Genomic DNA, 12,535 nt, shown 5'->3' with positions numbered 1-12,535 from the left:
CCCATTTTAACGTAAAAAGGGCATTACAGGAAATTCTTAAACCAATAACTTAGAAGTTTTATTTTCCTGTAAGGATTTTAGAAATTTGCCTTTGTGAGATGTATATGATCTCTTATGTTTTTAATTTATGGTTGCAGAGAATCATCAGACCCTAATTCAAGTTTTACCTCTACCTAGAAAAAGTGATTTTGATAATAGTTTTGTTCATTGTGTTCCCTTGATATATATTATTCATATGACAATAATGGCATTTAAAATTTGTTTTTGCTTATTCATAAAAGTCCAGCCAGGAGCACAGCTACCCACACCATGCAAAGATCCAACTGCTATCCAGAAAGATCTAATTTGCATAACATGTATATCAAAATATTGAAAATGTGCAGAAACTGAATAATTTACAACATAATTTATCCTGTATTCAAGATTGAGGGTTTAAGATTAACAAAGACATTTTGTATATTTTGGGAGAAGTAGATTGACAGCAACATGAAGCATAGAAGCTAAAAAGGCAGGTTTGAAGAATTACAGAAGGGGAAAGATGAAGATCTGTCAACGGCAGATGGAACATCATGAAAGCTGTGACTCAGAGGAGACAAAGTACAACGTGAAGACTGTAGGGCCCTACAGGAAAGGTTGAAGATTTGTAGGGATGATGACATGGTAGTAGAGGAGCAGGGCTGGAAATGTACTAGCAATTGCTTAGCATTAGGGTGGTTCACCACTTCACCCTGAAACCGATTGGTGTGATTTGGGCCGAAGTGGTCTGGTTTTGGAGTGGGTTGGGAGCAGCCTCAGGCAGGTTGGACCTCTCCTGAAGTGCTTCGGCTGCTTCAGCCTGATCTGGGCAGCCACCTGCCTGGCCGCATGAGCCCCCTGCTCTTTACCTAGACCCGTGGGGAGTGCCTGTAGCCATCGCCATCTTGGAGGGAGTTGCTGTGGCAACTCTTCTTCTTCTGGTAAGTAAATGATGCGTAGATTACTGCCATAAAGGGACTGTATACACAAGATTACAGGTGTAAATGGGCAATTTATGCCAGTAATATTGCATAGATTTCCCCTTCACAGCCACAATCTATGCACCATTGACTTACCGGAAGAAGAAGAGTTGCTGGTTTAAAAGGAAATGACAACTCTGTCCAAGATGGTTGTGGCTGCAGGCACTTCCCACTTAAGAGTCCAGTTAAGAGCAGCAGGGTCCAGTTAAGAGCAGCAGGGGGCTCACACGGCTGGGCAGGGGGTTGATGTAGGGCTTGCATGGCTGGGTGCTTCGGCTGTCCGGATCATGCTTCAGATCTGGAGGCTGAAGTGGGTGGGCCCGGCTCCAGATCAGCTCGAGGTGGGTCTGAGCCGATTCAGAAGCTTCGAATCAGTCTCCAGAGCGGGTGGGGGGTCTCTTCACAGTCCTACTTAGGATCCTATTTGCTTCAAGGTAGTCCCTTCACACACCTCACATACCATAAGCTCCCTTACCTCAACAGTAAAAGCCCCCAAGAAGACAGTGCTATGGTGTTCACAGCTTCAGGCAGATGGGGTGACAGCGTACACTCAATTATCGATCCACTGGCACAACCCAGATAGTTCCTTTAAGGTTAATCCCAGAGTGCCTTGCCTGACATTTGACTTTCCTTTTTGGAACAGCACCCCTCCACCACCACACAGCCTTTAAAAGTCCCTTGCTCGTAGGGTAGCAGGCTGTTTTGGGGGGAAGGGGAGTGAAAGGCAGGTTAAAACACCTCATGGGCAAGCAGAGTTTATGTTGCCATTCTCTAAATAGAAGTACATGTCTCTGAGATACTCAACACAGCATTTTCATTAAAACTTTGGCACAATGAAGCACATCTGCTATAATACCATCCTTGTGTCATCAGGTAGCAAGATGTAACTTTTAAGTTCTTTCCACAAACCACTAAGCTATGATGCCCAAGAAAATGATCCAAGTCCCCACGAGTCCAATGAGTCCAATTTATCATTTCTTAGTATTGTTAATAGTGCTCTTAGTTGCCTTTGTGATATGTGAAATAAAGTGTAAGAAATTATGAACTGATGTTTACAATATAGAAAAATGGATTAAAACCAAAAGATGGAAAATGGCCTGCCTTTTTTCAAAAGTGGTTGTGTTGGAGTCTTGCCATCTTCTTCCTCTTCTGGATAAGGTTTAAAAGTAAAAAAAACAATTAAAAGGTTATTTGCAGTATTAATGAAAATGTGAATGCTTTACTTTTAAGGAATAACATAACGAGAATTATGGAAAAAACATGAATGAATTTGATCAGTTTATGAATTTATATTTATGAATATAAGTGATTAGCATGTTAACATACCACTGTATTTATACACACATACAGTTCCACCACTGTATTGAAAGCAGTGTTTTTAGTAGCTGAATCCACTGTTCACTGTATTTCCCATCCTCCATGAAAATCTCCTTTTCACTCTCAAAAGGGTTTGGCGGAGAGTTTGTTGCAATTCACAATTCTACATTATCAGCCTAACAATTATTTTTAAATAATTGTTATGTTTTTATTGTATTTTAATGTTTTGTTTTAATCAGTTTTAATTGGTTCTCTAAGCCACCTTAAGTGCCATTTTTTGGTAGAAAGGCGAGGTACAAATAAAATAAATAAATAAGAGACCAATCCCACAGCTTTGTACTAAAACTAGGTGCACCACTAGATAAGTGCTTAAAATGGAGTGGGTCTACAAGTATCTATGAAAGCAGACAGTCTAACACATAACATTTCTTCAGCACTGTGAACAGATATTCTGTACACATGTTTGACTAAAGATCTAATATATTTACTAATATGTTTGATTCTCCCCAGCCAACAAACTGGCTATATGATAGTCACTATCAGCTTAATAGACTCACTTATGCTGCAGCACTTCAGTGCCCCAAAGGTACTGGTCTGAACTTTCCTTACAATCAATGTCCTTTAAAAAATGCTTCGCATGAGAGATGTCTTGCTGCATGGCAATATGCTTGCTTTCAATTCCTATACCAACATAAGTTGAAACAATAAACTGCTGCTCTTGAAGCTCCCACAAGCTTAAAAATAACTTGCAACATGACATGACACAAGATGAAAAGGAACTGAAATACACTGAGGTACCCATGTGCTCCTCTGGATTGTAAATCTGACTTTGAACTTTGTAAGTAGGACATAATGATTCTTGCACTGTTACAGACAAAATTTCATTAAGTAAACCGTTACCTTTATGAATAGGAGCTTTTTCACTCACAGGCTTAGAAGTTACTGCCTCAGTCTTCTTGCTGTAGTCCACATTTACTATAACGTCTTTGGTTACTGGAGATTTCTCTTGGGATGACCATACTTCTTCTGTGAATATGAAAAATATATTATTGAACATTTATGAAAAACTAATTTACATGCTGGAAGAGCATCAACTCACTACTACCAACGGCCAAAGCTAAGATCAAGCAAGTTTGGGGCAGTTAGTATAACTTCATCACTTTTAACAGCACACATCTCAAGAACGCCACTACTGTACTGATACCCCAAAGCTGGGGTCCCCCCTGTGTTCCTCCCAATTTTGAAAACTTCTAAAGATTTTTAAAAAATAAACAATATTAACTGGGAGGCCAGCATTCTGCACAGACAAGTGCCAGCCTCCAGTGTAGCGCTACCTTTATTTTCAAGAATGCCTCTGGGCCCCATAAGCATTTTTTAAAAATAAAAATGGTGCACGGTTGCAGCCCAGTTCTTTGTTTTGACGCATGCCCAGCAAAAAGAAAAATATAAGCTGGGAGTGACAGGGAGCATCCTGGGGGCTAAAGGGATGGTGGGGAGCGAGGGCAATGTTTTTCCTGTGCTCTGTGCGTATTTAGGGATGGAGGTGTTGCTTTTTTAAAAATGTGGTGTCTGTGTTAGCTGGTTTGTTTGTTTTGGTGATATGTGTGCTTTTTCTGGTGTGTGTGTTTCGTGTGTGCACGCATGTTTTGCTTGGTGTGTGTGTGGGGGTGAGGATGGGTGTTTTGCCTGTGGTGTGTATGTGTGTACACGCATACATGTGTGTTTCTCTGAGCATCACCTGTTTGCCTTCTGTGAAATAGGTATTGTTGTGCTCTGTGGTAACAAATATATGATCTGGCATTTGTGACTCGGATTCCACCTCTGCCCTGTTTCTTGGCCAAATTACTTGTCTCTGAGTTTACCTTCTGTGAAATGGCGGTTGGAGATGAGAAGAGTGGCTTTGTGTTTTGGAACTCAGACCCCACCTCTGCTTTGTACTTAAGATATTGTTATTTTAGCCACACCCGGGGAAATAGGTGTTTTGTGACTAGCCACATCCACTATGGCAGCCATTTTGTGAATGGGCAAGCCACCCTCATAGTAGCCATTTTGTGAGACAGCCCACAATATGCTCTCAAAATTCTGTATGTATCCACTGGCCCAAAAAAGTTGGGACCCCTAATCTAAAGCTATGCTTTTGTTCAACCAATTTTATGCAACTAGATTTAAATATATATTTTGGTTTTGCATGTACTGAGAAAAAAAGAAGGTATCCACCTGATAACTAGAAACTTTTGAATACATCCCAAAATAAGCCACTGAAAAAGAGCATTTATTGAAGTAATTTGTTGTTGCTTCATCAGGCACTAAACACAAAATGATGCTACAACTGAAGGAAATAACACACTATAACTCACTGAAGCATAATTCACTATATCGTATATGTTTATTTCTCCTTAAGACTGCTAGATTTTCTGAGCAATGGACAAAGTGTGAAACAGTATGAGCGGCCTAAGGCCTTACAAGTCTATTCCACACCCAATATACACATGTACACCAAGGGCTGGTTCACACCTCATAGCAGTCACCTAAATAATTGTTTCAGAAGTGTGTAAGCTTAAGACTACTGTGTTTCACTACCAGGGAGCACTACCACAGAGTTGCCAGTTGTGTGAACTACCACCTCCACCCTGGTGCTCTTGACATGGCTGACACAATTTGCACAATGCCACCAGCTTCAGAAAGAGCTAACACCAAACTTGCAAAAGCCCTTTTTGGAGCTGCTGGTATTGTGGAAATCCTGGCACCTGGATTTTGGGACTCTCAGAATCTTAAGGCATGCTATAGACAAAAGTCTTTGGCGTTATTACAGTTCTTCAAGCTGCGAAGTAAAACACACAAACGAAGACTATGTTGCACTCTTCAACTATTACAGATCAACAGGCCAAGTGAGAAATGTAAGACTTGGTTCATATTTTTCTTGCAGCATTGTATTATGTCCTTCATAGTTATGTGACTTGACAAACAAAACTTCCAATAATACTAAGCAGACCTTAGTAGATTTCCTGTGCCAAGAACAAGCATACTGCTTGCTTTGTTTCCTACAATCTTCTAAAACATTTGTAGAATCATCATTTTGCCACCTAGATTTTCACCAGTTGGAATGTGTGTGGATACAGCACTTGTATCCCTATAGTTTTCAAAATATGTAATTCAGATTGAATGGGCCAGTTTCAACACAACTCAATGTTTCATACTTTTCCAATTCTATTCGCAGATTTATTTATTTCAGTGATGTATTAGTCATTTTCAGGGCCACGCCATCACAAAGCAATGTATACAAAATGAAAGAAATAGACCAGTAGTCAGACTACGTAAGCATAAGGGGGACACAACTAAACAGATGCATGACAAAACTGCTTCAGATCACACAATACAGCAGTATAACAATATATTTCTAAGGCCTGCTTGAATGCCAGTCCTGAAGCAACTTGGCCTGAAGGGGCCAAGCAACTATTAACTGAAAAATCCACCACCGAGAAGGCCTGGTCTTGTGTGCTTGCAGCCTAACTGATTTTACATGAAGGCAAGTGAGCAGGACCTATGATGCAGGACTTAGATTATGGGCAGGGTCATACAGGTAAAGGCTTTAAGGTAATTCATTCCCAATTCATTTAAGGCCTTAAATATTCATACCAGGATGTGGAATTGGACCCAGAAATGCACAGGTAGCTAGGCAAATACTTTAAGTACATGAAAATTCAAGGATTAATATATGAACAACAGCTTTCTGACCTCAAGCTTAAACTGTGAAGTATTAATGAAGTGTGTAGTTTTTGCATTGAGCAGGGGGTTCATTTTCATCCCCACATTAGTTTAAGATCATAAAGATCTCCTGCAAAGCATTTTTTTTTAGTTTGTAGTTACACAAAAAGAGAAAAACTTTCTTTATAAGTTTGTACTCAGAACAGTTTGTTTTAGTAGCTCTATTTTAACCCAACTTATAAGGATTACCTTGTCCTTGAAGATGAGAAATATCTAGACCTTCCCTCATACGGATAACAACCACTCCATATTGAATATCAAAGGCATCACTGTAATAGAATAAATAAGTTTGTGGAAAACCTATAAACTGTCAAAAGTTGAGTGATTATGTTAATTATACAGTACAGACAAGTAACGTGGTCAAAAGAGATCCCAGAGGGTCATTCTAGCTAACAAAATGAGCAGAAACTGTTCCTAGAAAGTTACTAACAAAGGTGCTTAAACTAGATGGCAGTGAATGCTTCCACGTGAACATCTTTGGCGTGCGTGTAGAGCTTTTAGGGACATGCACATCTTGAATCCCACCCCTATCTTTCTTTGTTCATGGCCTGTCCACAGCCAAAACTGACATCTCTTCCTTAGAGATATGAAGGCCTAGGAAAAATTGGGAAAAAGCAACATTTTTCCAAGGACTTTTTTTTTATCTTCCCCATCCCCAAACTGAAAACGTTTGGGTTATGAAATATTTTCCTTTAGAATGATGAATAAAATGTTAACAACAAGGTTGTCGTATATTGCTACCTGGCCTTTACTCCCCCAAAATGATTTCAAAGAGCTACATAATATAGAGATGTAAAATTTCTGGAAATGTTGATGCCATGGGGGCAAATGATTCATATGTTTCGGGGACTACTTACTCAAGTTATTTCTGATTAGACATAAAATAGGAACCTAAAATGCATTATGTTTGCTCATACTGTTATCATGTTTGATATATATGGACACTAATTCCAAATTTACTGAGATTACTTTTTAAAGTTTGTAATTTTACATCATACTTTTATGAGCAAACCAAGTTATACACAATACGTGTTATGACCCTAAGTAACAAAGTAACTTTAGATCTGTAAAGGACTCTTAAAAAAGCACTTTCCCAATTTCTCCCCAAATTTCCATTTTTTGGGAATTACCCTGGCGAAAAAAGTTTTCCCCCCACGGCTTCAAAATTTCCAGACATGTTATGGATTGGATCCAGCGTTGTGGTTCTGCCAGAGGAAGGGTTCTTCTGGTGGAACATCCTCTCTTCCTGTGCTTACCCTCCAAATCTCCTCCAGAGGGTCCCCCAACCATCTGGAGGGGGTGGGGGGACTGCAAGGGGGGAGGAAAGGACATTTAATTCCTGCTCTATGAGCAGTATCCTCCTGCTGGCAGAACCACCATACTAGATCTAAATCTAATCCTACATCACTAAGTTTTCTGCACTGTTTTTCCTTAAAGAATGTTCTTCTTCCTGGATATGTGATCCCACCTAATTAGGGATCATGTATGAGAATGACAACTGAATTTGGCTATATGAAGTGTCTAATCTGGATGAATTCTTTTGTTCTTGCTCACAAATGCCCAAGAACTGAAGAGATGCCGTTTGAAGCTCACAAAACACTTGGCCCTTTAGTTTCAACTTTTAAAACATGCTGATTGAGTTTTCAATACCTGCTTTGATATTTTTGTTTTATAAGAACAAGCTGCCCTCAAAGTCTCTCATTAACACAGAGCACATTGCCTCTGGTACAACTTCACTATATATTGTTTTATTCACTATAGGCATATAGAGCAAGTACATAAATTACTAGAGCTGCATCTTCACAATTAGTTTATATGCTTATCCATCTACTCACTGTAGTAGGTTGATGTAGGTGTCAACATCATTCATGTCAGCTGACTGCCAATCTTTCTTAAATCCAAGAACAAGTGTGTTTGGTCTCATTCGCCCCAAGCCTGCAGCCTAACAACAAAATCATACTTTAAACTTTGGGAATTTATGTTTAAGTATATGCTTACATATTGTTTGCAAAATCAAAAATTGGAATTTTCCTGCCCTACTCAGACCTGTGGATCTCTTGGGGATCATTTGACAACTCTGGCTGTAATCTAGACACAGCTTTTCCCATCAGGTAGATAAATACCTCAAGACTGGGGAGAAGCTATTCTAAATTTCTTCACCTCTCTTCACCTCACCTACCTCCCTTCTTCCATATAAGGAAACAGCACAAAACATTGCCTGTATGAATAATCCACATCCTTACTCTCACTGACTCTTCCCATCCCATAAGTATCTGAGTCAGCATAACTTTTTGCTATCACCTGAGAACTCCCATCTCCTTGGAGCAGGTATCTGCTTGCCTCTGCCATCAGGTAGATAACTGCTGATGACTGGAGAGCTTTGTTGCTTTTCAATGGGAGAGGGCTTGCATTGGGGCACTAAGAGCCTTTTATATTTAACAACTAGGAATGGGAGAGTACTGTAAAGTCTCTGATATAATAATGGCCTTGGCAGTATCTCTGTCATCTTGTTGGGGACTGGCAGCATCAAGAGTTAGACCATTTCTCATTTCTTTTCAGTCTGGCCTAAGTGTAGTAGGCACAAGCAGAAGAATAAGCTTCAGAAAAATTTGGAAATGCTCTTGTCCTCTTGGTGGGATTTTGCACCCATGTGCAGGCTTGCAGTGTGCTTTCCAGACATGTCTCTATTCCCTGGCTCAGGGTTGGGGACCTTGTGACCCTCCAGATCTTGTGGCCTACAATTTCCTTCATCCCTTGCCATTGGTTATGCTGGCTAAGGCTGATGTTGGTCACAGGCTAAAATATCTGGACAGCCATGAGTTGCCCACCCCTTCTCTAAATCCATCTAAGGAAATGCAGGAGGGAGGGCTGCACCATAAATGCAGAGGAAGCCATTGGAATGCTCTCTTGTTGGGAGACTTATCCTTCTATCGTGCCTGATCCTGGTGTCAAGCCTCTCCCTCCTGCTGTAGGAGAGGACCCTGGTCCTGCAACTTGCCAGACTAGCTGGCTCAGTGTTTTTTACCCCCATCAGCCTGGCTGATGTCCACTTGCTATGACTTGTCTTCCAGTATGCCATTCACGGCCCTTATTATGAGGTTGCTATTCTGAGATAAATTGCCTTAGATCCTTCCTGCAATGCAGTAGATGGAAAGATGAGGGACCTCTACCGCATACGTTGTGAAGGTCAGAAACTTTTAGAATTGTCTACAATAAAATAAAGGGGGGGGGGGTTAACTGTGAAGACAGGCTGCAAGAACCCAGATTTCTTGTAGGGATAATTAAGAGCTGGGGCCTCCACTTTTTGCTTCATGGTATCAGAAGAGTTAAGCCTTGTTTTCTGTCACAGAAGCACAGGGCTTAATCCATTTCTGACAGCCCTGCCTTACTGGACAAGAATGTTGCTTTACAACATTAACTACAATAGGCAACAGTTCTAACACATATTGAAAATACCTACTTAGAAGTGGAATGTGTGAAATCTAAGTAAAAATGCATCTCACAGAGATCACTACCGCAGCACAAGACTTCTCTCTTTTTACAATGACCATGTACCTGCATTAAGTACTGTGTACCATCTCTCAAGTCCTCTGCATGTACTGGAGCATAAAAGGCTTTCATTTTGTTTTTAATAAGCCACCGTTGGTACCTGGCCAAGTCAGTTGACAATTCCTTCATGGCCTGTCTGCGGGGACCCTAAACGGGAGAGGGGAATATAATTACACTTACACACACGCGCGCACACACACACAAACACACTATCAGAAGTATGTTAAGATTCTTCACTGAGGAACATACATTGGTTCTTTAAAAAAAAATGCACCCAATTCAAAAGCAAATATTATCAGTTAAACCACAGACTAGTTGCAAGACAATAAATACCCTGACTATAAACTATTACTCTCTTCTGGCCACAAAACTAGATTGATTGACTGATTGATAAAAACATCCTTTAATCCTGCTATCAAGAACTTCTCTCAAAACTGGCATACTTCGAAACTTCCTCCTAATTCAGTTTTTTAAACATGTGACAAAACTTAAAACTGAAATTATCTTAAACCTCCATGCTCCTTACTATAGAAAACATTAAGTTTCAGTACTTTAAGCCTTTGGTGTTTGTAGGGTATTACCAATTTAGTACTGTTATTAATTCCTGCTTTCCATTCATATACACAGCAAAATGCAAACCTCCCAACCTATTTTTTCTGTGTCTCAAGTATTTTCTTGCACCGTAACATTTTTATGAGTGATTCTTTGTACAGGTTCAGCTTGTCCCAAACTGTTCCCCAATGGCTAAAACATCTAAACCATTCCTTCCAACACACTATATCATCTGCATGTTTGTACTGTGCCTTTAACTGCATCATACATTCTACACAGAACTAACAGGCCAGTCTCTATGCAAAAGAATAAACAGACAAAAAACTGACATGAGAATGGACACTATTCAAAAACCAGTAGAACAATTCAATGTCCCAGGACACTTTGTTGCTGACCTTAAGATAGTTAATTCAAATAAGGGAACTTCAAAGGGAGAATCCAGCATGAAGCTGCTGAATAACAATTTACCAAGAAGTTCAGTTTTATTACCTATAACCTGACTTGAATTAAAAATTATGGGTTTTGTCCAACTATAGGTCTTAAAAGTATCAAATGCCTGCATATTTTATCATTACTACTTTGTGCATGGTCACTCCATTTTACATATATCTAAGGTTAAATGTAATTATAGCTGCCTTGTATTTCATTCCCCTCTAACCTCACCACCAACATTTTTTTTCTCCTTCCTGCTACACCCTTGTGAATATGTAATCTGCCAGTTCAGGATGACATTCTAAGTATCTGATACAGTGGGGCTCTGTTCCATAAAAGCTTATCCCATGCATAATAAATTTGCTAGTCTCTAAGGTGCCACAAGAATTTTTGTTGTTTCTACATCATCTTAAGTGGGTTTTAGAAAATGCGGCACTAGGAAAAGTTACATCAAGTAGTCAAGTAATTTTATAAAAGGCATATGAAATTATTCACAAACTTACCATATGTATATGACCACAGATCATCAATCCTACATTTTTGGTGAAGGCGTGAACAAGATGAAGCAAAGCTGGACGTGAATTAGGAGCACCACTCATGACAAGGCATTGTGGCCTAGTTTTAGATTCAAAAGAAAAGTTGATATTTCATTTCATTTCTATACTGCCCAATAGCCCAAGTGCTCTGGGTGGATCACAAAAATTACAACCCAAAATATACAACATAATAAAAACATAATATTAAATCTTTAAAATACAAAACTTTAAAAACAATTAAAAGGAGGTAAAAAAATCCCCAGTTGTAATAAAATACTGGGACCTCATTAAAAACAACTGATATTAAAAGTCCCATGTGCCATCAAATGCCTGGGAGTAGAGAACAGTCTTAACCTGATGCCAATAAGATTGCAAAGTTGGTGCCAGGTGGACCTCAGTGGGGAGATAATTCCAAACTTGGGGGGATAGCACCAAGAAGGCCTAGCCCTTGTTGCTATCTTCAGAGTCCCCTCAGAGCAGGCATTTGGAGGGGGGCCTCAGCTGGTGATCATAACATCCAGGTAGGTTCATATCAGAAGAGGCGCCATCTTAATGCTTTTTGTATTGGTACTGTAGTTTTCAAAATCGTTTTTAGTAGTGTATTTTAAATATATTTGTTTTGTTGCAGTTGAAATTGTTTTTAATGGTGTATTTAAATGTGATTTTTAATACTGGTATGTGAACCGCTTTGAGATTTTTAATAGTAAGCAGTATATAAATATTATTAATAAATAAATAGTGTAGTTCCAAGCCATGTGAGGCTTTATAGATTAAAACCAGCACCTTGAATCTGGCTCAAGTGTATAGGTAGCCAGTGCAAGCAGGCCAGAATTGGTGTTATATGCTCAGACCTTCAGTTCTCTGTTATCAATACAGCTGCTGCATTTTGCACAAGTTGCAACTCCTGAACAGTCTTCAAAGGCAGCTGCACACAGAGTGCACTACAATAATCTAACCTGGAGGTTACTGGAGCATAGACTACTGAAGCCAGGTTATCCCTGTCCAGATATGGGTGTAGCTGGGCCACCAGCTGAAGCATGTAGAAGATACAAGTGACAACGATGGCACCAGGCAAACCCCCAAACTACAAAACTGCTTTTTCAGGTGGAGTGCAACCCCATCCAGAACAGGATGAACATCCTCCATCAGGTCAGAAGAACCACACGCTAACAGCATCTTAGTCTTTCCTGGATTAATCTTCAGTTTATTAGCCCTCATCCAGTCCTTTGTTGCAGCAAGGCACTGATCTAGCACATCCACAGCCTCACCTGATGAAGATGAGAAGTAGAGCTGCGTGTCAACAGCATACTGATGACAATTCACTCCAAAACTCCGGACAACTGCACTCAGTGGTTTCATATAGATATTGAGTAGCATGGGGGACAAAAC

General features: G+C 39.8%; 1 protein-coding gene across 4 annotated transcripts in view; it reads right to left on the bottom strand.

Moving 5' to 3' along the window:
- The window catches only part of SLC12A2 (solute carrier family 12 member 2), a 69,306-nt gene that overhangs the window by 9,904 nt on the left and 46,867 nt on the right, over window positions 1-12,535 (bottom strand). For 2 of the 4 annotated variants that reach the window (XM_084833994.1, XM_084833995.1), the window contains exons 16-21: window positions 11,114-11,225; window positions 9,633-9,773; window positions 7,913-8,019; window positions 6,267-6,346; window positions 3,213-3,338; window positions 2,097-2,144 (exon numbers count right to left, since the gene is read on the bottom strand). In XM_084833994.1, the coding sequence (XP_084690120.1) occupies window positions 2,097-2,144; window positions 3,213-3,338; window positions 6,267-6,346; window positions 7,913-8,019; window positions 9,633-9,773; window positions 11,114-11,225 (614 nt within the window). Of the gene's footprint in view, window positions 1-2,096; window positions 2,145-2,777; window positions 2,994-3,212; window positions 3,339-6,266; window positions 6,347-7,912; window positions 8,020-9,632; window positions 9,774-11,113; window positions 11,226-12,535 lie in introns of those variants that run through there. The other 2 variants (XR_014787723.1, XM_084833996.1) reach the window with 2 other exon arrangements.

This window comes from Heloderma suspectum, chromosome 2 (assembly GCF_057233095.1).
Source record: "Heloderma suspectum isolate Gila_16-S chromosome 2, 16-S_ref, whole genome shotgun sequence".
Taxonomy (NCBI): Eukaryota; Metazoa; Chordata; class Lepidosauria; order Squamata; family Helodermatidae; genus Heloderma; species Heloderma suspectum.
Note: the sequence above shows the minus strand (reverse complement) of the source record. Positions and strands in the feature narration are given on the sequence as shown.